The 26,873-nt window shown below is 43.5% G+C and overlaps 2 protein-coding genes across 9 annotated transcripts in view; one reads left to right on the forward strand and one right to left on the reverse strand.

Annotated features, from left to right (window-relative positions):
• The window catches only part of Gpr180 (G protein-coupled receptor 180), a 29,683-nt gene extending 22,427 nt beyond the window's left edge, over positions 1-7,256 (reverse strand). For 2 of the 3 annotated variants that reach the window (XM_052732481.1, XM_052732482.1), the window contains exons 1-2: positions 7,035-7,256; positions 4,280-4,438 (exon numbers count right to left, since the gene is read on the reverse strand). In XM_052732481.1, the coding sequence (XP_052588441.1) occupies positions 4,280-4,438; positions 7,035-7,182 (307 nt within the window). In that variant the 5' untranslated portion in view covers positions 7,183-7,256. The remainder of the gene's footprint in view (positions 1-4,279; positions 4,439-7,034) is intronic. The other variant, XM_052732484.1, reaches the window with a different exon arrangement.
• Positions 7,257-10,515: 3,259 nt separating this feature from the next.
• The window catches only part of Tgds (TDP-glucose 4,6-dehydratase), a 33,155-nt gene continuing 16,797 nt past the window's right edge, over positions 10,516-26,873 (forward strand). For 2 of the 6 annotated variants that reach the window (XM_052732486.1, XM_052732485.1), the window contains exons 1-8: positions 10,517-10,684; positions 12,742-12,808; positions 14,354-14,422; positions 15,436-15,526; positions 21,986-22,128; positions 24,620-24,718; positions 25,989-26,048; positions 26,711-26,754. In XM_052732486.1, coding sequence (XP_052588446.1) covers positions 10,599-10,684; positions 12,742-12,808; positions 14,354-14,422; positions 15,436-15,526; positions 21,986-22,128; positions 24,620-24,718; positions 25,989-26,048; positions 26,711-26,754 — 659 coding nt within the window. In that variant the 5' untranslated portion in view covers positions 10,517-10,598. Of the gene's footprint in view, positions 10,685-12,513; positions 12,577-12,741; positions 12,809-14,353; positions 14,423-15,435; positions 15,527-21,985; positions 22,129-24,619; positions 24,719-25,988; positions 26,049-26,710; positions 26,755-26,873 lie in introns of all 6 variants that reach the window. The other 4 variants (XM_052732489.1, XM_052732487.1, XM_052732488.1 and 1 more) reach the window with 4 other exon arrangements.

Raw genomic sequence — 26,873 nt, forward strand, 5'->3', positions numbered from 1 at the left:
CCCACTGTGGGTGACCCTCTCCATGAGCAAGTGGTGCTGGGTTGCATAAGAAAGCAGACTGAGCAAACCATGGGGAGCAAGCCAGTGAGCAGTACTCCTCCATGGTCTCAGCTTCCGTTCCCGCCCTGCTTAAATTCTGCCTTGGCTTCTCTTGATGATTGACTATTATCTGTAAGCTGAAATAAACCCTTTCCTCCCCAAGTAACTTTTGGTCATGGACTTAATTACAACAGAGAAGCAAATTAGAACACAATGTTTTTGTTGTTGTTGTTGTTGTTTTTGAGACTGAGTTTCTCTGTGTAACTTTAGCCTGTCCTGGAACTTGCTCTGTAGACCAGGCTGGCCTCAAACTCAGAGAGATCCACCTGCCTCTGCCTCCTGAGTGCTGCGGTTATAGGAGTGTGCCACTGCCTAGCTAGAACACAATGTTTTACACAAAATATGTAGGTAAAAAATATATAAAAGCTATGTAATACAGATAAGCATATTTTTTAGTACTTTATTTTAGGTCCTCAAACTTAACAAAATAATATTCATTCCTCTAAAATTGCTATTTCCTATTATCTCTCTTTTGCTTGAATTGATATATGTATGGTACGTACGTTAGGTGAACCCAGATGCCAGAAGAAGGCATCAGATTGCCTGGAGCAAGAGTTACAGGGAGTTAGGAGCTGCCGGACGTGGTTGCTAAAACTGAACTCAGGTTCTCTGCAAGAGCAGCAGCAAGTGCTCTTGGCCACTGAGGCATCTCTCCAGTCCCCCTGTTATCTTTCATTTCATAATTCCAAAAAATACTCCCGTCTTTGAAAGAATGGGGAAGGGAAAATAGATGCACACCAAAAAAGGCGAAAGATTTCATTAGGTTACAGCCCCACGTCTACCTCCACGCTGAAAAATAGTCATTCCAAGCAGGCAGTGGTGGCACACACTTTTAATCCCAGCACTCAGAGGCAGAAGCAGGTGGATCTCTGAGTTTGAGGCCAGCCTGGTCTACAGAGTGAGTTCCAGGACAGCCAGGGATACATAGAGAAACCCTGTCTTGAAAAACCCCCAAAAAGGTAGTAATTCCAGCTTCAGCATTTCAGAGTGGGTAGGGACCTAAACACAGACCAATCTGCTTGTTTTACAAAGCACAGGTTTCACAAGTCACTAGTAGTGATTTCCATTTGTGGGTTTGCACTCTGGCAATGCAGGAAATGGCGCTTCTGTAAATGGATAAAGAATATGGTACAATAAGGACCACGTGGTGTCAGGAAACCAAGTGACAGCGCCAAAGCCCAAGGCTTTAAACAGCTGACAATGTATACTGGAACAAGAAAAAGTTTCTGTAACACAAGATTAAAAAAAAAAATCAACTGGCAAACTTCCCTTCTTGCTAGCCAAGCACGAGGCACTGGGACTGCTCATCCTCCAGGCACTTATAAAACACATATTTCACTAACACCAGGTCTCATAAATTGTCATTCCACAGTATACCTTGTAAACAATATTCACTGCACTTACTGTAACTGAAATTTCATGGCATGTTGTTTTAGATTTATTAATTTTAATTACATGTGTGTGTGAGAGAGAGGAAGTTGGGTTTCTGTAAATGAGTGAGTTGTCTGCAGAGATCAGGTGTCAGATGCCCTGGAGATGGACTTACAGGAGGTTGTGAGCCATCCGACCAGTGTGCTGAGAACGGAACTCAGGTCCTTGCTGGGTGATGTCTTTCTGTACACAATGAATATATGGTGTTCCCATTGGTTAATAAATAAGCTGCTTTGGCCTATGGCAAGGCAGCTTAGAGGCAGATGGGAAATCCAAGGAGAGAGACAGGAAAGAGAAAGGCGGAGTCTGGAGAGAAGCCAGCCTGCCACCCAAGGAGCAACATGCCAGCAGACTGGTAAACCCATGGAGCACATGGCAAAACACAGATTAATAGAAATGGGTTAATTTAAGATAAAAGAGCTAGCTAGCAAGAGGCCTGCCATAGGCCATACAGTTTGTAAATAATATTAAGTCTCTGAATGATTATTTTATAAGAGGCTGTGGACTGCAGGGCCAGGTGGGACAGAGAAAACCCCAGCTATACAGTAAGCACTCAACACCTGTGTCATCTCTCCAGCCCTAACCGTGTGTTTACTCACACTGATCTGATGTATTCCTGGCACCATCACCTTTAAGGACTGTCTGTGTTGTGCTTACCCATGTATTAGTCATGCCTAGCACTGTGCATGTGACCACACAGCTGCTCAGTGAAGGGACGAATGGATGGACATGCAGTTTATGGTACTGCTGTTACTGACCGAATTTTGAAAAACTAAAACAAGAAGTAGGAATCATGATAAATGCTGTTGAGGAAAACAGGAGGAGTCAAGGAGGGAGAGCTGAGGGAACAGCAGCTGAAAAGGGAAAGCCTGTGCAAAGGCCTGTGAGAGCATTAACTGAGCACAGACAATACACTGAGGGATGAAGCTACACAGCAGAGATGCCAGGGTTCTGCAGATCAAGCTCGGGGCCTGCGAGCACCAGAGGAGCAGGAAAACACTCAAATTCTTCGATGGTGTGGAGACAAAGCAAAGGCACCATGACCGAAGGTGCCGTGTAGAGAGACCACTGGTGACCAGGCACGGTGGCACACGCCTTTAACCCCAGCACTCGGGAGGCAGAGGCAGGCGGACTCTGTGAATTCGAGAACAGCCTGGTCTACAGAGTGAGTTCCAGGCCAGAGAGCACATGTTCAAAAGGGATTTGGAAGCAAACCCCCAGGACTGAAGTGGAGGAGATGGATGCGGACAGTTCCAGAAACAAGAAGCGCTGAAGAGTAGGATGGAAAAGTTGGAGAGGGAGCTCGGTTTGAACACTAGAGGCACAGAAGAGCAAAGGAGGAGGACTTCTGTACACATGTGAGATGCAGAGCTGAGCAAACATGACGGAAAGGAAACACAGGGATTTGTACAAATTTCAAGATAAATTCAGAGACTTAGGGTTGACGTAAATGTCTGTAATATTACTCCGATCTCTTCAGCATACCACTGATATCAGCTAATAATCTAGGTAACAAACATCCTCGATGGATACCGGTGACCAGGGAACTATTTTCTTTCCTGCTCTCGTTGCTTACACATTCAGACAGCTGACTAGATATTTAGAATGGGGACATTCTACCTGGCTTGGCTATGAGAGAACCAGCACAATTCTGCATGAGGACGATGCTTATGAACACAGGAGAAGAAGGGAAGAGGATGGTTGCTCTTTCTCATGGACGCTGTAGTGGTTTGAATGAGAATGGTGCTCCCAGACTCATATATTTGAACACTTGGTCCCCAGTTGATGGAGTTGTTTGGGAAAGATTAGGAGCTCTCTGAGGTTTTCAGAAGACTTGTGCTATTCCAGTGTGCTCTCTGCCTGTAGCCTGTGGATCACGATGTGAGCGCCCAGCTACTGCTCCAGCTTCCTGCTACCATGCCTGCCTGCCAGCCGAGTCTCTAGCCCTCTGAAACCGTAAACCCAATTAAACTCTCTTATAATTGCCTTGGTACTAGTGTTTTATTACAGCAATAGAAAAGAAACTAATACAGATTCTTTAACCATGTCTCCTGCAAGCAGTTAATTTCAGGGGTATAACAGGTAGAGTGGTATATGTACTTCATTCCTAAATTATAAAAGTCCCACTTTCTCTCTCAATGGCTAGCATCCTAATCATGAGACACTGAATCAAGAAAAAAATGGATGAGAGCGATGATAAGGCCCCTCGTGAGGCAAACCCTAAGTAACGTGGTGCAATAGATACTGTTTTTCCACCATCATACAACTAAGTCTCAATGGCATGCTATCAAACAGCATCGCTTGGGCTAAACTGTATGAGATAACACGTTAGTGTTTAGTGAAGTGCTGGCAGGTAATACCTAGTCAATGTTATTCACTGCATACTACAACCAGATAAAAATGTATCTGGCATATTAGCATGAACTACATAAACCACAGAGTACAAATGAAGACTCCTTTACAAATTATTTGGACATTTAAAAACTCTTTGATCAATAAAAGGAGAAAATCCTTTTATTTTTTTGTTCTATCCTTTGAACAAAGAAATGGTTAGCTTTTGAACAATGCAGCTGAAAACATAACATCCAAAGTATCATATCATCAGTTACGTGTATATAGTCACACACACACACACACACACACACATATATCTTAGTATATACATATATCTACCATGTTGTACTATACTTCAACATTAAAGGGGGGTGGGAACACATCTAATGGTCAAAGAAAAAACCGAAATACTCACTTGTCAGCTGAGCTCTGGATAACCTCTCACTACAGCTATACCCAGGACCGCCCTCCTGTAGCTTTAGCCATTCCTGGGCTTGGAACAGGTAGAGTTTAGCTTCTTTTCCAATGGCCACTGCTATGTTGTTGATTCTGACACACAGAAGCGCATGGTCACCTTGACATTAAAACAAAAATTATCAACTAGTTTGGTCTTATAAAGAACTAAGGCAGTAGGACAAGTCTGTACCTCCATGTATCAATATGGGAATTTAATTTCTTAAATCCCATTTATGTAAATTAACCACAGCATAATGAACACCTCATTCGGGTGTAACGGTTTACCCAACATGGAACGTATCTGTTCAGCTCTAGTGGCAAATGATAACGGTTCACTGAATAAAGAGCATGATCTGGGACACCTGGACATTCATCATCACAGAATTACTGCTTCACTCTACAATCCACTTCATTCATCGTATACATTTGCTCATAATCTATAAGACTTCTTGCTGAAGTATCTTTTTTTAAACATAATACGCTATTAGTATCTAATTATATATATTTTTGTTGGGGGGGGAGGGCATTGTGAGACAGGGTTTCTCTGTGTAGCTCTGACTATCCTGGAACTCACTAGACCAGGCTGGCCTCAAACTCACAAAGATCCACCTGCCTCTGCCTCCCAAGTGCTGGGATTAAAGGTGTGCACCACCACACCCGGCCCCTAATTATAATTTAATGTGAAAATGAAACACAGGTAATAAGTTTAAATATATGTGTTTGGGGTACCTATTTTATACCCCAAACATATTTTTACACTTATGACTTTTACAAAAGAATTTTTAGAATGATATATTGGAAGAGTAATAACAAGTGAGCTCAGCTGCACAACAAACGAAGACCCCAGTTCAGGGGCTAAAGTGATGGCTCCATCGTTAAGAGCATTTGCTGCTCTTGCAGAGGACGTAGGTTTGGTTCCCAGCACCCCTGTGGCGGCTCATACCATCTGAAATTCCAATTATGGGGGATCTGATTCCCTCTCACGTCCAAGGGTACCTGCATGAAAGTGACACGCATAAACTCATGCAGGAATGCACACTTAAACAAAAATAATAATTTAAAAAATTAGTATATAAATATTGAAAAGTAGTTGCCTTAGGGGAAGGGATGCTAGGGAAGAGGTGAAGCAGTAGACTTCTTAAAATTTTACAATTTTCTATTCTTTTGGTTCTTCAGTTCTTTTGTTACTAGAATTATTGTTTTGGTTAAAGTTTTTCAAAAAGTTAAAGTGTACAGTGTACATAAAGAGCAAGTCTCTTACAATAGCTGGTATACTGTATCAAGTTTCACAAAGTGCCTCTAAAGTCCTAACTGTTTAAATTATAGTAAGCTGCAGTTCTGTTTCAGCATAGCTTTATTGAATTAAACTGGAATCGACCAAAACTTGGTAAGAACTACACATAAGAGAATTATACGCACATAATATATAAAAGAGAGAAACTGTACATGAGATATTCCTTCCCCAATCTGTTATGAGACTTATGAAACAACACGTAACATATCTTTTTCATTCATCTGATGCTTGTAACACTTCCCGAACAACATCTGGGGTGTTGACAACCTAGATTATTTCATGTTTCCCCTCGTGTTCACAAGGTAATCATGATCAGGGTTATGTGTATCTCTGTGGGGCATGAACAGCAGAGATCTCAGCTTCCACAGATCCTTGATTTATCAGCGCTATCCAAGTCATAGTGACAGCACAGTCAGTTCTCAAAGGACTGCCACAGGTTAAGAGACTGAAAATACGACAAAAATACAACAAAACTGTTTATTCAAGGGTCTCTTCTTCCTTCCCCCAGGCATATTCAGATTTTGGGAAATTGGCAGGTTTTTCTCAGATATTGTAAAACCTTCCATTTTTGTGTTTTTAAAGCATCCTTTTACACCATCAATTCGGCAAGTTTCCAGGACCTGACATTCCTTGCCACACTCATTTCTGTTACCTTCTCCTAAGACCCCTACGTAGGCACACTGATATCCAGTCGCATGTAATGCAACTTGATCATATAAGCCAAAGATCCGAGCTTCAGTAAGGAAATAACTCACTTGAAATGCAGTTATGTCAAATTCAAAGTACCAAGAAAAAATTCTGAAGCTAAGAGTGCAAATGAACTGGGGCAAAATTAACAGAATGAATTGCAAATTCATCAACCGAAAGAGTTATCGATTTTCCTGGGGGATACCAGGAAGTAAGAATGAAACGCAGCCCTTTGAGACAGGCCAGAGCGTATCAACCACGAAACTTTTCTAAACACTTAAACGCATTTCCACCAAATGAACTCCAGACACACAGTAAATCAGTAGACACACAGTAGCGCGATAACCAAACTGTTGAGGCAAATGACAGATCCCAAATCCGCTCCAAGTAGGTTTCCTGCAACCGGTGTTACAGACAAGATAGGTTCCTGGGCTGACATTCACTCACAACCACAGGGCCCAAATGCACACAACGAGGCCAAGTGCGGAGTTGGGGACCGGCTCTGGGAAGGTGCAGCGGAGCGGTCCTGTTTGCACGGGGAGCGTCGGGGAAATGGAAACCGCTTTCAGGTGCAGTAGGCTGCCGCCTGGTGAAGGCGCAGGGCCGCGGCGACGCGGGGATCCAGGTGAGGCCGGGACGACGTGGCGGGAGGGAGGCGCCGCGGCCGCCGCCTACCGACCCCGGGCCTGCGGGAGGCCGCGCGCCTCCATCCCTCGGCCCGCCCCGGACCTACCGTGGAATTCGAAATGGCCGATGCTCTGGCCCTGGGCGTCCCGGGCCGCAGCGCTGCTGAAGCTGCCCCGCAGGGTCTTGCCCTGGCCGCCCTGCGGCCACCAGCAGCTGCACGTGAGGGCTACCGCCAGCAGCCGCAGGCCGCCCATGCCCGCAGCCCGCTCCACCGCGCGCCGGGCAACCGCCTAGGGCCTGCAGCCCACGTCGGCAGCGGGGGGCGGGGCGGGGCCGAGGGGGCGCGGCGCTGGAGAGTGACGGCCAATGAGACGCGGGATCTCCGCCACGAGCCGAAGACGGCAGCCAATCATCGGCCGTGGTGGGCGGGACGTGCGGCATGCCGGTCCCCACGCTCCCCAGCCGTGCCGCTAGTTCGCGCCTGTTTTAAAATGCAGCCCTCCAGGGATGCTGTGCGGGGATGCCGGGAACCATCACCCTAGTAACCCCTGCGCCCTACGCCACTCACTGCGCACTCGCGCGCTTGTCATTGACGTCTGAGGCTTTCCAGGAAAGAACTGAGAAATGCGTGGCCGAACTATTGCTGTCGGGAAAACTCCCTCAAAGTTGGAAAACGGGCTTTGCTTTTTCTCTCCCGCGCCTATGCCCATTTTAACGCTGCAAGGACACTTCATATGTCCAAACTGAAAAGCCTAACTTCTCTTGGCACCAAACCGATTTTTCCTCCCTTGAATAGAGTTCCCAGTCTAGTTGAATTATATCATCAGACAGCTGAAAATTACAACGACTACCTTCATTACACGTCTTATCAAATATTCATCGGCCTATAATCTGGTGATGGTATGAAGCAGCAGCCACTATACTATTCAGCCGTCACTTAGTTGGCTTGTGTCAACTGACCTCCCTCCAGTATTAACTCTACTTAACTACCGTCCATCTCTGACTTTAAAGTTACAGAATGCTAAAAAAAAAAAAAACAACAACAAAAACCCCCCACCATTTCAGCATCATTTTCTTTCAAAGGGGGTTTATCACTTTTAGTACACAACCCACGCTCTTTAGAATATGGGTTCATTTTTTTATTTTATAATTTAATTTAGTTTTACATATCAGCCACGGATTCCCCTGTCCTCCCTCCTCCTGCCCCCCCGCCCTCCCCCCCAACCCCCCCACCGTTCCCATCTCCTGAATGTGGGTTTAAATACTTCAAATGTCCATCTCTCAACTATGCTCGTCCTTAACACTATCAGTTTCATAAACACCCCAAGCTTCTGTGCTGATGAGATTTGCAAATCCATTGGCTGCAGCGCTTCTTACTCCTCGGTGGCTTCACTTTGTTTCATTTTTTCCAACATACTGAAAGAAGCCTTCCTGACACCCCGAGTCCGAGTTGGGTTTCCGTGGAACCAGAATACCTCACTCCCCTGTCAGGTCACTTACTATGCAATACTGTAAATGACTTCCGGTTCTTCTGACTTTCTCTGTTGTAAGTTGCAGGTCAGAGATTGTGACAGTCTTGATGAAAGCGAAAGCAGGAATCCCAAATTATTTCATGAGTAAGTGTGTACAAGTGATTTTCATTCAACAAGATGTTTTTATAACAAAAGCATGTGCTCACAACATACCTCACCCTTTAAATAAAGAAACCCCATCTCTTATTAACATTTTCAGCACTCCTGGCTTCCCAGGGGAATAAGGGTATTAATATTTTAAGACTTTTTAAAATTACCCTAGTTCTTTTTAAATATGAGTAATTTTCATGCAGGTTAGAAAAACACACACAGTCAAGTGTATAGAGCAACATTTTACATCCTGACTTCCTAATTTCCTTGCCAATTACCCAACACTGAAAAGTGGCTTTGTTAATATTTTCAGGTGGATCTTTTCAGATAAGCTTCTGCAAATACATGTGGTATGAAACTAAATTTGCCTAGAGACTGCCATGGTATTCTGAATTTCTGCATATTAGCTGCAACCTAACTGAGTGAGCTTCAGCTAACCAACAGACTCCCAACTGATCGATTATGCCTGGATATAGAAGATGCATTGTATCATGGTTCTCTTTGAGAAGGCACAATTAGATCTATATAACCTGTTAAGTCTTTCCTAAACATTAGCTTTTTATAAAAAAGATCTATTTTTTTTTTGTACAGGAATTTGCTTACATGGTATTTATGTGCCATAAGGGTACATTGCCCGTGGAGGCCAGAACAGGGCTTCCAATACCCTGGAGCTGGAGTAACAGATGGTTGTTAGCCATCATGTTGGTGCTGGGAATCCAACCTGGCTCCTCTGAAAGAGCAGTGTGTGCTCTTAACCACTGGGCCATACCCCCCCCCCCCCATCTTTTTCCGTACACACTGACTGCCTAGGTGGCATGGTGGTGCTCTCTGAACCTTTCTTCCCGAGTGTTGCTTCATTTTTCACTGTTTGCTAAAATAAAGTTTAGACAAGCCAAATTTGCTAGAGTTTTGAGTGGTATTATTGATATGCCAAGACCAGGGGTCGGGAGTTCCTGAAGGAAAAGCAGAACCCCGGCTTTGACTGCTGTCAGCCCTTTTCTTTCGTCTCGTGGTTTTCTTCTTGATCAGTAATGCCGTTCTTACACCAGAGACAGCCTTCTGACACCTCTGTTCACCTGAAAGAATATGGCTGCCAACCATTTCCAACTGGGAGAGCCTCAGAATTCATGAAGAGCAAGCAGACTATATCAGAACAGTTCTAATATACCAGGGGCAATGAGCAATTTCATCATGAACCTACTTGCTGATGAATGTTTGTCCTGATAGATCTGGTCCCAGATAAATGAAAGGCCTTACCTCCACAGAGCAGAGACAGTGAGCAATTACATCATTGACTTGTGTGTTGATAAACACTAAGAAAGAGAAAAATAAATGGTTCTGCACGGTTAGGGTGCCCGTTGCTGTTTAAATTGAGTCAAGACTCCAACAGGCTGGCACTCAAACTGAGAACTGAAGGAGTATGGGTAAACACTAGCAGACATTCGATGAAAGGGCCTCTAGGCCAAGGCAGAAGCAGCCTGGTAATACCGTAAGAGCAGGGAGGACCATGATGGGGCAGAGTGAGCAAACGAGACAAGAGAGTAAGATCCAGTAGGGGAGTCTACGAAACATCTTTACTATGATTTCAAGTAGCCTTCACAGTCTGTGATAAGATGAACAGTAAAACGTAATTTTGCAATGCAACTTCCCATTCCCATACTGCATACATTCCCGAGGTTTCTGCTCAGGGGGAGTTAGCCTACGGACATAGCTGAAGTACAAAAATGAAGACATCCATTCGTAACTCCGAACGTCCAAGTATCTCTAGAGGTAACCCATGCCAGTTACACTTGCCCAGGACACGTTCCAGACCTAGCTCCCCAGTGACCCCAATTTCAGGTTGGGTCAGACATAGAGCCTGCGCCTGCGCAGTGCCACTGCCGGTCCCGGCCCCGCCCCTCGGGCCGCTGTCAGGGAGAACCCGGAAGCTGCAGTCGACTTCCTTTTAACGTGTCGGGGGCGGGGACGTGTCGCAAAACGTCGTGATGGTACTTCCCTGGGGTCTCCGGATTGCGCGCTCTACGGCGCTGGCGCTGCCGAGCTGAAAGATGTCGGCGCCGCGCCGGGAGGATCCCTCTGGTCCTCCCGGCAGCTACGCGAAGCGGGTCCTGGTGACCGGGGGTGCTGGATTCATGTAGGTAACGGGGCTGGTGGCGAAGTTTCTCCCCGCAAACCTAACCTTTCCCCGCGGCTCTCCTCGTCTTTGCACAGGGGTCCACGGCTCTGAGGATGCAATGTGGGGAGGGTCTTAATGCACGGCCGGGACCACCCGCCCAGTTCCCCTCACTTTTCGGCCAACCAAAAGAGCTTGCTTTGCGACTGCGACGTCTTTAACACCTGTCCCGCAAAAAGAGGAACTCGGGAGTGCTGTGGTAGCGTCCTCCTCAAACGTGCCTGAGGTGTTTACCACCTGTCACTTTTTGAGGTGCACACGCTGAACTCTGCATTTTCTTCAGGCTCCCTCTGCCAAGCCTCCCACCACCACGTCCCAAAGCACGTCTCGACACGATGTGGGATCGTGATGGGACTCACTTTTTCTTTAAGAACACGTTTACAAATCCTCTATTATAAGCAACTTGTGCGAGGCTCATCCCCACATCCCATGAGCCTGTCCTTTTTCTTTGTGTCAAAGGTTATCCTTCATTGGACTTCTCACCACTGTCCCACTGTCCCCCGACTGTGTTAGGCCCGATACTGCGTTCTTTTGCTTAGAGCACTGCTACTATGCCTCCCCGGATTGATCTCCCTGCGTTTTCTTTAGACCCCTTAAAGCGTGTTCCTCACACAGATGTCACTGTTTTTAAGGAAGTGAGATGCTGCTGCCAAATAGGTTTTATACTTGTGGTTTCTGTGAGACTTGTAATAAAGTCCAAAATCTTTATCAGATCTAGAAGACTCTAGTGCTCAAGCCCTGCTTTCCAACCTAATCTCTTGCTTTTCTGTATTTGCTACAACCCCCTCAGGGTTCTTGGACCACAATAGGTTAGTGCCCCTTCCTGACTTGAGACATTTGCACTTCTTTATTTTCTTAGGCTGTTTGCACTATTCAGTTCAGGTGTTAATTTACCCACATTATCAACTTAAGAGTCCTTACCAGACCCACTTAACACGACCTGAAATAGCATTGTTTGTGTTTACTTGTTTATGGCCTTGTCCCTTTTCTAGAGTATAAGCTCTGAGGGCAGACTGATGTTCATGAAGCACCCGCAGAAAGGAAGGTCTGGTCCATATTATGAAGGTCTTCAGTAATAGTTGAGTGGATGAGTGCATGAGTAATAAACAGGAAACTCTTCTACCCTCATGGAACACTGTGTCTCCGGCTTGAAGATACAGAGATTCTCATTCACTGCATTAACATTTTGAATCCAACAGTCACTTTGCTAAGGGTACCGGGAAGCCACGTTTCACTTAATGAACAGGAGTGTGGATGTGGGAAAGTGCCTGTACTTCATGGGAGGCCTGGTCCACAAGAATGTCCTAGAAAGTGAGGGAAACGGCCTCCAAGTATAAATGTCCTCTTTACAGTTGGTCAATGCTTGCCATTACGCCCGAGAACCCAAAGTGTAAGTGTTTAAAAATATCTGGCAGCTCATTTTACTGAGATAGCTCCATATCAGGGTCCATCCACTGATACCCAGGAAGCACTGTCAGTACCAAACTTCAAGATGGTGTCAACTACTATTAGCCCAGGAAGCCTTATTTCAGTCCAGGACCCTCCCGAGATTTCAGGCTTACACAGCCAACTTCTAATACCAAGAGAGCAGTTGCAGAAGTCAGTATAAACAGGCAAATGATGGTGTTTATGCTGAAATAATATTTGTATAATTACGTTGCAGCTCCTGAAAGGGCATATTGGACCCTCAGTGTACTTGCTCTGACTAGACCTTACATTTTTCATGCTCACACTCACAGCATTCATGGGCAGCATCATTTGGTTAAACTGGCTTTTTCTTTATTCTCCAGGCCAGAAAGTTATACATGTCACAAGGAGGATGTGAGAGTTTGTTTATAGATTCTGTTGAGAAGGTGGGTTAAAAGTGTGTATGTGTGGTGTGTTACATCATTGCTTTTGTATTGGAAAAGTGTAAATGTTATCTTGATATTTTCCTACCACTCCACAGCTTAGGAAAACTTTTGAAGAGTCTAGGAAAGTAAACATTTGTCACTCATAAAGTTCTTTTCTCTTTGTAGTGCATCCCATGTGATTGTCTCCTTAGTAGAAGATTATCCCAACTATATGATCATAAATCTTGACAAGGTAAGTGTTATAAAAAATGAGCTTCATGTACTACAATTAGACCTCCTTCTGACTTCATCATTAAAAAGTGCCAGGGAGCTTTTAAGAAGTAGTGCCAGAGAACTAAAGAGTACTAGCATTGGAATAGAATTAAAACCAGTTGCAGTGGCCCTTGCCTATAATGGGACACTAGGGATGTAGAGGCAGGATATTAGAACTTCAGGGTCATCCTTGAACTATATAAGAAGTTCAAGGCCAGCCTAGGAACACATGAGATCCTGTCTACAAACAAATAAACAAAAAGCAGTGAAATTAATTGAGTCTTGGACAGTTTTGTAGTGATGGTTGAAGTCTCCCTGAAGAATAGGATTTTTTAGTTTAAACAAAAGATACAAATGGTTTTAGTTTCATAAAATACAATGGTAAAGTGTACAGGCAAAGAACAATTGTTAACTGTTGGCATATTTTTTTCTGTCTTAATGTTATATGAACAGGTGAACGGAATTCTTTTTCATTTCATTTATTTATTTGGAGGCAGGGGCACATGAGTTATAGCTTGAATGTAGAGAGACCATAAGAGGACTTGTGAGGGTCAGTTCTTTCCTTCACTGTGTGGCTCCCAGGACCAGGCGTGGCAACAAGTACCTTTACCTACTGAGCCATCTGTCCTGCTCTAAAGGTAGAACTCAGGCTGCCCTTAAACACCTGATTCTCCCACATCTGCCTCTTTAGCAAATCCTCCTGGTGTGCAGTACCACAACCAGCAGAGGCAGGTGGATCTCTGTGGGTTCAAGGGTACATAGTGAGACCCTGTCTCAAAATATATAAATGAAAATAAATAATAAATGATGGGTGTGTGTGTGTATATGGGTATGTGCACATGAGTGCAGCTGCCCCCTGAGGCCAGAGGTGGTGGATGTGGAACTCTAGAACTGGAGTTACAGACAGTTGTGAGCCACCAGATAGGTGGTAGGAACTAAACTCTGGAATAGCAGCTAGTGCTCTTAACTTCGGAGCCATCTCTCCAGCCCCAACCAGCTCTTTTTAAAATGTATGCACTGATTTACCATGTTAGAGGAGGTGTAATGAATTATAGATGTATAAAGCAGGTGTTTCTTTATCTTCAATCGATAGTTCCTTTTCTGTCAAGAGCTAAATGTGTTTAGTTTTTAGCCACCAGTGCTGAAGGTGAGTTTGAGCAGGACCACTTTTGTTTGTTTGTTTTTTTTTTTTTGGTTTTTTGAGACAGGGTTTCTCTGTGTAGCTTTGCGCCTTTCCTGGATCTCGCGCTGTAGACCAGGCTGGCCTCGAGAGCAGGACCACTTTTAAAGAGAGATTTGTAACAGTGTTTCTCTTGGAGTTAGTTCTGAAAATTAACAGTGACCTGCTTTTACTTTTAGGATGTCAGAAATTTTAAAGGTGTAAAATACAGGAAGCCTTTTTAGAAGATGTGTTCTTGTATGGGTGTTTTAACATTTGTGATCTTCAAACTGAATCGACTTGTTATAGAAAGAGCTGATCTTGCTTTGTGTGCTGTTTCTTCCCCACCATGTTTCTTGTTTTAAGCTGGATTACTGTGCAAGCTTGAAGAATCTGGAACCTATTTCTAACAAACAAAACTACAAATTTATACAGGTATGGAAGCTTTGTTGATAATGCCTCTTTAGTCATGCAGAAACCATAATGCTCTGTGTTACAAACATGTTAAAGATCAGATAGTTTCCAGAATACTACATGATACTGAGAGTTCTACTTTTAGATTGATATCTCTTACAAAACTGCATATGAGTTTTGGTACCGTGGCAAATCTGTGAATAATTGACAAGATATGTGAATTAAAAATACATACAAGCATCAGAGTACTATAATTTTAGTTAGTGGTGATAAAACATACTTCCCAATATTATTCCAGTTGTTATGCTTATTTTACATGTATTTTAGTGTAGCTCTCTGAAAGATTTCTTTCTTTCTTTTCTTTTTTTTCTTTTTTTTTTTTTTTTTTCGAGACAGGGTTTCTCTGTGTAGCTTTGCGCCTTTCCTGGGACTCACTTGGTAGCCCAGGCTGGCCTCGAACTCATAGAGATCCGCCTGGCTCTGCCTCCCTAGTGCTGGGATTAAAGGCGTGCGCCACCACCGCCCGGCTTTTCTTTTTTTTCTTTAAGATTTATTTATTTATTATGTATGCCTTCAGGCCAGAAGAGGGCACCAGATCTCATTACAGATGGTTGTGAGCCACCATGTGGTTGCTGGGAATTGAACTCGGGTACTCTGGAAGAGCAGCCAGTGCTCTTAACCCCTGAGCTATCTCTCCAGCCCGGTTTTTTTTTTTTCTTAATGCTAAAAAATTTCCTTGTGATCTTAGCTTTACAAGTATGTGATAGAAGTCAGCACAGTATTTAACAGAAGTTGGTATTCAACAACATTATTGCTTGACATATTTGCAAAAATACTTGGAATTAAATACATATGTTCTAAGATGCTGAAGAACCACATTGTTATTATACTTGCCTGACTGCTTGGTTGACTTCAAGACATTTTTTGTTGAATTCAGGGGTGAGAAATGGAGGAGGGCTGCTAAAGTACACCTGGTTATTGTGGATGTGAGTGCCCCTGAAACCTCACCTGTCCATGTTTGCCTCTCCATGCAGGGTGACATTTGCGACTCTCACTTTGTGAAGCTGCTGTTTGAGATGGAGAAAATAGACATAGTCCTGCATTTTGCTGCACAGACACATGTAGGTAAGCACTGTTTTATGCTATAGCTATGGCTGGCCTCTTCTTTCCCTAGTGAATAAGTTCCAAGTCCAGGAACGGGGATGAATAGCAGGAACGTAACACAGTCTTTGGAAGAGGGTACACCCACTGTGACACAGTCTTTGGAAGAGGATACACCCGCTGTGCCCAAACAGCACTTGTCCCCATGGAGTCAGGGCTTGTTTCCCTTGGTTTGTTTTTTAACAGGGGCCCTGGGAACCCACTCAGCCCTCCTGCCTGGTGGAGTGGCACTTACTTTATTGATTGAACCACATCCTCGGCCTTGATAATTGGGCTTTCCACATATCACTTTTTAATTCATGTGTGTTGAAATGGGACATTAAAAATAGCTTTAAAAAATGTCGAGTTGGGGCCGGGCGGTGGTGGCGCACGCCTTTAATCCCAGCACTCGGGAGGCAGAGCCAGGCGGATCTCTGTGAGTTCGAGGCCAGCCTGGTCTCCTAAGCGAGTTCCAGGAAAGGCGCAAAGCTACACAGAGAAACCCTGTCTCGAAAAACCAAAAAAAAAAAAAAAAAAAAAAATGTCGAGTTGAATCAAATTCAGACTGATGGTTATTTCTGAAAGGAAGGAATAAGATGAGCTTCAATTTTGTTTCATGTTCTTCTTGTGTAGCTGTAGCTTTCTACAGCCCCACCTTGGAATGCCAAAATGTAGTTGTTTTGGCTCTTTAGCTCTTTTGGGAGGCCCACCACTCAGCTCCCAAATAAATCACAGACAGAGGGTTATTCTTAATTATAAATGCCCGGCCTTAGCTTGGCTTGCTTGTTGCTAGCCAGCTTTTCTTAACTTTAAATTATCTCATCTACGTGTTGCCTCTGGGCTTTTTCCTTTTCTTACTTTTGTAATCTTACTTTCACTCTTACTCCGTGGATGGCTGGGCCCTAGCGTCCTCCTCTCCTTGTTCTCTTGCTCTTTCTTCCTAGATCTCTCCTTCTATTTATTCTCTCTGCCTGCCAGCCCCGCCTATCATTTCTCCTGCCTTGCTATTGGCCATTCAGCTCTTTATTAGACCATCCACTGTTTTAGACAGGCACAGTAACACATCTTCACAGAGTTAAACAAATGCAACATAAAAGACTGCAACACATCTTTGCATCATTAAACAAATGCTCCACAGCATAAACAAATGGAACACATCTTAAAATAATATTCCACAACAAGTGGCAGTATACCAGTTAACATGATCTGTACCACTTCGTGCATTTGAGATGCTGTGTTGATAATTCAGTTGACCTTTCTCCTGGGAAATACACACACATCAGAAGAATTGGAAGTGAAGTTAAATAAGTAGCCGTCATGTGGCCACGTCTTGCCCTCACCATAGCAGGAGGCAGCGTTGCTGCGGAGCCGGCTGGCAGAGGCTGCTGCCTCTCCCGCTTCCTGCAGACGCAAACCTGTGTTTCCCTCTGCTCTTCTCTGTGGTTTTGATGACTGATATTTAGCCCTAAAAGTTTTATTTTTGTTTGGGCTATTTTAAAATCTTCTACTATGTGTGTACTTGTGCACATACTCACACGAGTACACAGACATGTAGACTTTTATAACATTTCTTGTCAGTTTCCATGTGTGAAATGCTGGGTAGTTGGGTGTGGGTATAGTTTGTTCCTTCTCTGCTGTTTCAGTATTCCAATTTAAGAGAGCTCCACAGTTATGTTTTGACTCTGGTTGGACATTGGGTTACTTGTGCTCCTGGGCAGTTTTATGCAGCAGTGCTGTGAACTTTCTTGTCCACGGATCATGTCCTTTAAGTATACCGCCTGTCTGATGTCTGTGCAGGGTCCTCAATAACGGGGCTGCAGCAAACAGTTTGCAGAGAAGTCGCACTGACTCTTGTCAGATGCTCGTCATTTTTCCAAATTCAGCGCTGTGTGGCGGATGGACTCCCATTTGTATGAGAGTCTAGTTTATATTTTTCCAAGTTTCTAGTGAGAACATGTGTTTTTATGTTTTTTGATAATTTAAATTTTTTATAAAATACTGTTGAAATCATTTGCCCATTTAAAGAAAAGCCTATTACCTTTTTCATATTGAAGTATCTTAATGAGAGATATTTTGGTAAGAAAAATGAGAAGTAGTGATCTCTTGTATGTTCCTGACGAACTAAACCTTTATCTTTATGTTATCATGTTTCATACGTGTGTGGTTTGTATGCATGTGTGTGAGTGTATGTGTGTGTGCACGAACATGTACATGTTTGTGCAGGTAGATGTTCCCGTGTAGGCACATGCAGAAATCAGAGGAAGACGTGAGATGTTGTGCTCTGCCTCACTCCTGCGATAGAGTCTCTTACTGAACCTGAAACTCACTATTTGGACCAGACTGGGTAGCCAAAGAGCTTCTGGGATCTTCCTGTCCGCACTCCCCAGTTGGGGCTTACAGGCGTGTACAGCATGTGGTGCTGGGTTTGAACAGTAGCAAGCACTCGGACCCACTGAGCCATCTCCCAGTTCTGCAGTGATCTTCCTTCCTTGGTGATGTGGATTGCCCTGAGCTCCTTTTAGTAGACATGAATGTGGCTGTGCCATCTGGTGATGTCCTTTCTGTAGTGTTGTTTCCAGCTCTCCTCTGCCTTCGTGAGTTAGCTTGTGCATGCCGGGTAAGCATTCTATCACAGACTTCATCTTCAGCCTAGATTCTACTCCTTTTGAAACAACTGTTTGATCGTCAATGATATTTACCTGCTTGCTGTCTTTTACAGCCTGGGCTGAGGAATCGTTTCTCTTTGCTTTTCCCACTGCTCGTTTGGAAAGCACATAGTCTGTGCTTACATAAGGTGATTAGCTTTCAGAGTGTAAAGTCCGGACCTCTGCGCTCCTCCCAGATCATGGCCTTTAGCTTGTTTATGCCCAGCCTTGTTTTTAGCTAAGCTTTAAGTCTGTTGTGTTTCATTTTGTCTTTCAGTCCCAGTAGATATCAGTCTTACTATTTTTAATAGTGCTATTTTGTGTGGTCAGGATTTGTGTATATTTGAGCTTTGGCAATGATGATTTTTTCATTGTCTTTTTTTCCCGTTCCTGTGTTAAATCAGAATTTAAGAGCAGGTTCTCCATGTCAGTTCTTAGGGCACCTTGAGATTCAGCTGATGGTGGCAGCGAGCTCCGCTGCCGTATTCTTTTTACCTGTGCACCAGGTTCTGTGGTGATGACTTGGTTTCTTCTTTTCTTCAAAGTACCATTATGAGCTCCTGGATTTTAACACAACTTCTGTCTCCTGTTGCTTTAGTCATTTGTGGTGCTGGGTGTCCGCACTCACACCCACTGTTGGCCACTAGAAGCAGTTCTGATGGTTTCCTGAGTCCTCTTTGGCATAACCTGGTAGCCCTTGACACTGCCCTACATGCTTATCTTCAAGGTTTCTCAGCATGCTCTGCCTTTCCTATGGCCTCACATGGTGGCTTTTCCTCTGTGTTCAGGCTCTCACTCAGTTTTGGGTCCAAATGTTATCCTTGTGAGAGCACACATCTGGATTAGTGTTCACCTTAAGGGGTTCATTTCGACTGAATCACCTCCTGAAAACCTGTCTCCAGACATAATCGCACTCTAATGTACTATGGGAGTAGGCATCAGCATAAATTTTAGGGGGAGAAGTTCAGCTCATAGGTCTGGATTAACGGATAAATGCTTACCAGTTTGGCTACACATCCCTGGATTTTCTTCCTTTGGGTTTGAATACATTGTTGTAGGCCAGTGGGTCTCAACCTGTGGGTTGTGAACCCTTCAGTAGTCAAATGACCCTTTCACAGGGGTCACATATCAGACATTTACATTACAATTCATAACAGTAGCAAATTACAGTTATGAAGTATCAATGAAAATAATTTTGTGCTTGGGGGTCACCACCACATGACCTGTATTAAAGGGTCACAGCATTAGGAGGGTTGAGGACAAACACTGTTGTAGTCTCACTACTGTGTGCAGAAGTATGTTCCTCCATCCGTTTAGCCTCACCTACAAAGTATCTTTTCTTGTTTTTTAAATATTTAAGTGTGTGCTCCTGAGTGTATGCATGTGCACTGGGGCCTCCCTTTCCTCGTGGTCCATTGGCCACCAGTCCATGAGGACAGAGGGAGCAGAGGTGACATGCAGGGCTTCGTCCAGCTGTGAGCACGAGGGGAAGAGCCTTCCACAGTCAGCTTCAGTGAGACAGCTCAGCTTTATTTCAGGGTGAGGGAACACAGAGGATGGGGACAGCAACTGGGGCATCACCTAATCTGCATTTGGCAGCATGGTCCTACCGTACAGCTGGAGCACGACACCTAGTTATCACATGGGCGGCAAGGGGAGAGTTCTGCAAGGAGCTGTGTCAAAGGTCACATGGGCTAAGTCAGGCACTCAGGCTCAGGGGCAGCTTCCAAATAAGGTCAGGCATCCGGGCCTAGTGGCACTGTCCAGATAGGGCAGAGAGAGTCCTCTTGCAAGCTCAGAGAGCTATCTGGACACAGTGAACTGCAGCCTTAGGTAGCGGGGGCTTCCAGCAGTGACCCACATGTACGCAGGAGCCTTGGAGGTCAGAACAGGCATCAGATCCCCTAGAACTGGATTTCAGATGGTTTGTAGCCACCCTGTGGGTACTGGGAATCAAACCTGGGTCCTCTGAAAAAGCAAATGTTCTTAACAACTAAACCATCTATAACCCCTCTTGTCAGTTTTTTTTATTTTTTGCTAGTCTGAGAAATAAGTTTTAAATTTGAGTTTTCTTCATTATAAGTGAAGTTGAGCATCATAAGGACCATTCATTTGTTTAGACTATTTATGTCTTCTATACATTTTACTCTAGGACTATTCTTACTTGTTTTTACAAATTATTTGTAGATTGTTGGTGTGGGCTGTTTATCTCCAGTATGTTCAAGTATTTCCCCCTTGTCCTGTGGTTTTTATTTTGTTTCTAGTTTAGGGTTTATTGTTGTTTTCAGCTCCCCCGGCCCCATACTGGTTACACTAGGGACTAGCATCACATGTAAAAGCACTCCTCCACTTCTTACAAGCCCAGCCTGCCCACGTGTCCTGTTTTAGTGTTTGACAGTGGGGCGTGTGAGTAAGGTACTCAAGGTCCCCAGAAAGGAGCTGGTTACTAAGGGGCATAGTTCTGGTGGTTGTCTGTCTTGCTTGATAGATGAGGTCAGATAATCATTTGCATGTCCCTTCCCATGATGCATCTGATTTTAATCATAGGTGCACCCAATTGTGCATAGGTATCTTAGGGTTTTTATTGCTGTAAAGAGACACCATGACTGTGGCAACTCTTATAAATGAAAACATTTAACTAGGGTGGCTTACAGTTCAGAGGTTCAGTCCATTATCATCATGATGGGGAGCATCATGGGCGCAGTGTGCAGGCAGACATGGTGCTGGAGAAGTAGCTGAGAGTCCTATACCTTGCAGGTATCAGGAAGTCAACTGAGACACTAGGCAGTATCCTGATCATAGGAAACCTAAAAGCCCGCCCTCACAGTGACACACCTCTTGTAACAAGGCCATACCCACTCCAACAAAACCACATCTCCTAATAGTGCCACTCCCTATGAGATTATGGGAGCCAATTACATTCAAACAACCACAATGGGTATAGGATAGTAAATAGACACTTGACCCTAAAAGTTTACTAGGAGGATATTGTTTGCCTTACTGCACATGCAACCCAAACCAGTTCAGACCAGACTGGCCTTTCTGTCTTATACCCAGATACATCAGGAATGTATCTGAGTAGAAACTATCTGTATTTGATTACTTTTAGGGGTCGAGAACTTGTGCTGTAGTTCAGAGAGGGGTGCACATGTAGTCAGAAGCAGGGTAGCCCAGTGCAGGTATGAGTCTGAGCGTCTCTGAGGCTGCCAGGTGCCAAGTGCAGTATTAAACGAGGAGTGGGGCACATGACCAAATTAAATAAGGACCAGACTACTTATCTGTGCTTTATGTTTACCTGTCTTTCTAGCACTTGGGCGGGAGAGACAGGAAGATCAGACGTTCAAGACTGGGTCAGTGAGATGCCTCAGTGGATAAAGGCTCTTCCTTCCAAGCCCGATAACCTGAATTTGCTCCCCAAAGTCCACATGGAAGGAGGAGAGAATGACTCCACACTCAAGGTGTGGTACACACACACACACACCATACATATGCTCACACATAGTAATTAATTAAAAATAAAATTTCGGGCTGGAGAGATGGCTCAGCCGTTAAAGGCTAGGCTCACAACCAAAAATATAAAAATAAAATTTCAGTGTCGTGCTCAGCTACATAGTAAGTTTGAGGCCAGCTTGGACTACATGAGACCACCGGTGTATCAACCTGTATTGTGTTGTTTCTTAAACCTGTTGCAGATGTGGTGAGTAATGGGAAGGAAGCACTCTTAAAACCTGAGTTAGTCTTTTGGTATTTGTTTTGTCCCGTGAGTGGAATTATTGTGGTTTTCTCTTGTCCTTTTTAGATCTTTCGTTTGTCCGTGCCTTTGAGTTTACATATGTCAATGTTTATGGCACTCATGTTTTGGTAAATACTGCTTATGAAGCCAGAGTGGAGAAATTTATTTACGTCAGCACAGATGAAGTATATGGAGGCAGTCTTGATCAGGTAAGCTTAGAAAGCATATTCTGCTTACTTACTGTGTACCAGTGTAGAAGTCTGTCTTGTTCAAGTTCTGGGCTTTTCCTGTGCTCTGATTACATGCATTGTGTCACCCTCCAAAATGTGACTTCTCCTTTGTGGTATCAAGGGATACCACTTCACGTGAGGGACTGTTAGCATTGGTACAGAGTCACCCAGGATCTGACTGTTCTGCAACAGCAGCAGATATCATGTTTAGTCTCAGTCGTAAAACATGATGATGTCATTTCATGGGCTGTAGCATACCCCTGCTCACCTTCTCCTCGGGGCGGGAAAACACGTTAGAATGTCCATGATGAGTGTTGCAAAATTGTTGTTGAAACTGGCATCTGTTCTTCTGTTGTTGATATTTTGAAGACAGGGTCTCACTGTGCAGCTCAGGCTGGCCTGGAATCCCCTGTGTTACTCAGCCTCACAGCCTTCCTGCCTCTGTCTCCAGAATGCTGGTATTACAGGGATGTGTTGCTATGCCTGGCCCTGTTCATATGAAATCATTCCTAATTGTATTTTTTAGACAAAAAGATAGAACCATTCTTCAGTCCATAGTTTCCTTTCCTTGGTCCTTTCTTTTAAATACATGTTCTGTTGGGAGTCAGTAACAGGCCAGGGTCAATCTCTACGTTGATGGGAAGTGAGGAACAGGCCAGGGTCTAGCTCAGTGTGGATGGGAAGTGAGTAACAGGCCAGGGTCAATCTCTGTGTTGATGGGAAGTGGGTAACAGGCCAGGATCTAGTTCAGAGTCAATGGGAAATGAGTAACAACAGTCTAGGGGTCTTGCTCAGTACTTACTCAGTGTGTGTGAAATCCTGTGTTTAATTCTAAGCAGGATATGAAAGCAAAAGCCTCAGAATAAACAAATATCTATGCTGCTAGGTACAGTGGTCCTGAAATTAAGAGGGTACCAGAGAGAAGCCTCAAAAAAAATCTATGTGCAGGTAATAGTTATTGAATGCTTACTTCTAAAAGTTATTAATGGTTAAGATAATTTCTATACAGTTAACATTTTAGTGTAGTTGTGTGATCTTGGACAGATGGAGAGAATAATGGCAGTCAAAAATTAAATTTAGATAGAGAAGAGTGCAGTTGTTCATACTTCTGAAGTTTTAATCTTCAAATCACTAGCTATTTGGTGTGTAAGCACCCAACTGTTACCCAGTAAAACTACAGATTTCCTTATATAAGTATATTTTTATGAGAATCAAAACAAAAGTTGGTGTATGTCATTTTAAAAAGGGTTCCCAAACACTTCTAATGTGTGGACATTTGATATGGTATTAGCCAGCAGCTGGTTTCTACTCTCTGGAAGATCTTCCAACTTGTGTTTTGATAGAAAGAATTCAACAATGTCTGGGTGGTGCATAGAGAAGGTCCTAACATTCCAGTCCCAAGTCTTTCCACTCAGGAGAATTAAGTTATTTACTGATTGCATAAAATAAAGGATGATGCACAAACTTCATTACCATCTATCATTTTGTCTAGTACCAATTTTGTGTTTAGCTCTATTGTATGGGCTCTTCTGACCATCATTTTTACAACTAAATAATTACATGATTTTGCTTTCAGTGGTGAGCTTCAGAATGTTGCAACAGTGATTGTCAACAGCTGTACCAAGATTTCCTGAGAGAATGCTTATTCACCCAAGATAGTTGCAAACATTTTAGCCAGGCCTGATGGTACACACCTGGTGGCACAGTTCCGTAATCTGAGCTCTGAAGGAGGCTGAAACAGAAGGACCCCAAGTTAAAACCTAGCCTGGGTAACTTAGTGACACTTTGTCTCAAAAGTATAAATATAAGGCAGGAAAGATGGCTTTATTTCTCTTACAGAGGACTCTGGCTTGGCTCCTGTACCCATGTGGTTGCTTACAATCATGTATAACTCCAGGTCCTGGAGACCTAATGCCCTTAAGTGGTTCCCATGGGTTCCTGTGGATATGTGGTGCACAGAAACTCATGTACACACACATACATATAAAAATAATAAATACATCTTTAAAAATATTTTAAAATGTTGAGACTATAGGTTTGATATAATATGGCCTCTAGCCAGTTCAGTAACTACATTTCCTATTTCTTCTCCCCTACACTAGACTTTAAGAACCTTTACACTTACTCTTCCCATGACTAGAATTCAAGAGGTATCTGTGTTGGTTTGGCTTTTGTTTGCTTGTTTTTGAGACAGGGTTTCAATTCTTGATTCCATTCCTCCACCTCCCAAGTGCTGGGATTACAGATGTGTACCACCAGAGCAAGAAATGATTTCTTAGATGTAGTGATTGACATTTCAAACTAGTAGTATGGTTGTATATTAATGTGCACTCAACGTGTGTGTGTGCTGGGATTGAACTCAGGTTCTTGTGAATTTGACACAGACTACTGTTAAGCCACACACTTAGACGTTGTAATATGTTTTCTACTTAATTACTTATGTAATTCAAATGTATCCTTTTAAAACTAGGAGTTTGATGAATCATCACCCAAACAACCTACAAACCCTTATGCTTCATCTAAAGCCGCCGCTGAGTGTTTTGTACAGTCTTATTGGGAACGATACAAGGTAAAAGCTGATTTCTGAAACTATTTGGTAATATTTATTGTGCATGTGAGTGAATGTATGTATGTGTGTTCTATGATATGAGTGTGGCGGTCAGAGGGCATCGTATGGAAGCACTTTCGTCCTTCCACCATGTGGGTTCAGGCATTGAGTAGGTCATCAAGCTTGGTAGCAAGTACTTTTTTCAATCTCACCAGACCTGATTTCTGAAACTCTGGAGCCATTTACTGTGGACTTAAGCTTTAAAATTCTAAGTTAGCTTTGGCGTAGAAAACCTAGCTTAAAAACTTAGTAAGGTCTTATAAGTAGTAAATCTTATATTGCATGGGCAGCGAAGGCCCTGCCTCTTGTTCAGTTCCTCATGAAAGCACAAACCTGAAACATATTTAGTCTTATTTCAGTAACAGAACATCACAGGTCTAGCGAGATGCTCATGGAAATCCTACAAGGTGGAGGGATGACAGATTCCTTTCCCAGCAGTTGCTTTTCTCTGTGTGAGTCAGCAGTCTGGCTCCATATGAGGTAGACTTGAAGACTTATGTCTGGTGGCTCTGACAGTGTCATTCTGGGAGTTTAATCACAACAAGTGTTATCAGCTCCAGTGCCATGTATTTGGCTTCCCACTGGCATTATTAGTTATTAGGGCTGAGTTAGAAAGGCAAGCCAAGAAATTCCTTGGTGTTCTCTTGCTTTTTGTGATGATCCTTTTTACTTGTAAGGGTTGATTCAATGAAGAGAGTCAACTTGATGCCTACCATTTTACCATCTAATTAAATGTAGACTGCTGGAAGCCATCTTGGAAATAATCATGTGGAGTGCCTCAGTGTTGAATCTGATTCTGTGCTTCCCTCTGTGTCCGTCTTCCCATTGGGCCTCTGCTTTTATCTGAGCACTGTCCTCCCCTGTGTTTTTTAAGATATGATCTTACTATGTGGTCCTGGATGGTCTGGAATTTACTATGTCGACCACACTGGTCTCAAACTCAAAGAGATCCCCCTGCCTCTTCCTCCTGACTTCTAGTATTAAAAGCATGCATCACCAGGCCTGACTTAAAACAACAACAACAGCAAACTCACTGCATAGCTCAGGCTGGATCTTGAACTAGAAATCCTCCTGCATTAGCCTCATGGGTGTCAGAATTACAAGTGTGAGCTCAGACAGGCTCTTCACTGTGCTGACAGAGTGTCAGGTAGGCACCAGTGTTAGGAAGCTGTGTGTTTTAAACTAACCCTGCTTGTTGGGCCCTTAGTTAATGTTGAATGTTCACTCTAAGTTTCCAGTTGTCATCACCAGAAGCAGTAATGTTTACGGACCACATCAGTATCCAGAAAAGGTAAACTCTGTTTCTAAATTACCTCCAGCAGTTATTTGTTTGAACTAATTTATGTTGTAATTGTGCATAATTACATGCTCTGTGGGGGTTGCACTCGAGCTCTTCAGACTCAGAGTTTGGAGATGTCACTCAAAGTGTCAACTTGACACATTCCAGCTGGCATGCCATTGTGTCCTTTAACCATTGTCTTTAAATTGGGGGATGCAAAGAAAAGACAGCATTTTTAGGATGTGTGTGGACAGGCACTGTCTTCCTTGCATTCTGAAGCACCATATAGCACTCCCAGTACTGCCCAGTGTAGCAGTTAAGACTGGTCTGCAGTTATGTCATGGAATATAAAAGTTAGAAGCTAATTAGGCAAAGATGTAGAAGCTTGGACTTACTGAGTGGGCGCTTATATGTGAGTGATAAGTGATATGTGATGCCTGCCTTTATGAAAGAAATCTCCAAAGAGGTGGCGTATGTAGGCCGCAAACTGTCCAAGAAGGCTTCCTCTGAATTCCCACTATACCTGCCTTTTCATCCTCAGGTTTTTATGAAATCACAAACTACCTTAGAGTTCTTTATTTACCAGAGGTCATGAATTTAGGTTCATCTTATGAGTTTAAATTCATATTAATGTCATTTTCAAAGTCTGAAATGACATTTAAATATTCTTCTAGGTTATTCCAAAATTTATATCTTTGCTCCAACACGACAGGAAATGGTATGTCACTTTTTACTTTTGCATTCATGTGCTTTCTGCTATGCTAATAGTATTCAGTAGCAATCTTTGAAAGCCATCAGGTCTTACAGAGGCCATGGATCTGAACATTCTGCCAGTTT

This window comes from Peromyscus californicus, unplaced genomic scaffold (assembly GCF_007827085.1).
Source record: "Peromyscus californicus insignis strain IS unplaced genomic scaffold, ASM782708v3 Scaffold_12__1_contigs__length_115047231, whole genome shotgun sequence".
In the NCBI taxonomy this organism is placed as follows: Eukaryota; Metazoa; Chordata; class Mammalia; order Rodentia; family Cricetidae; genus Peromyscus; species Peromyscus californicus.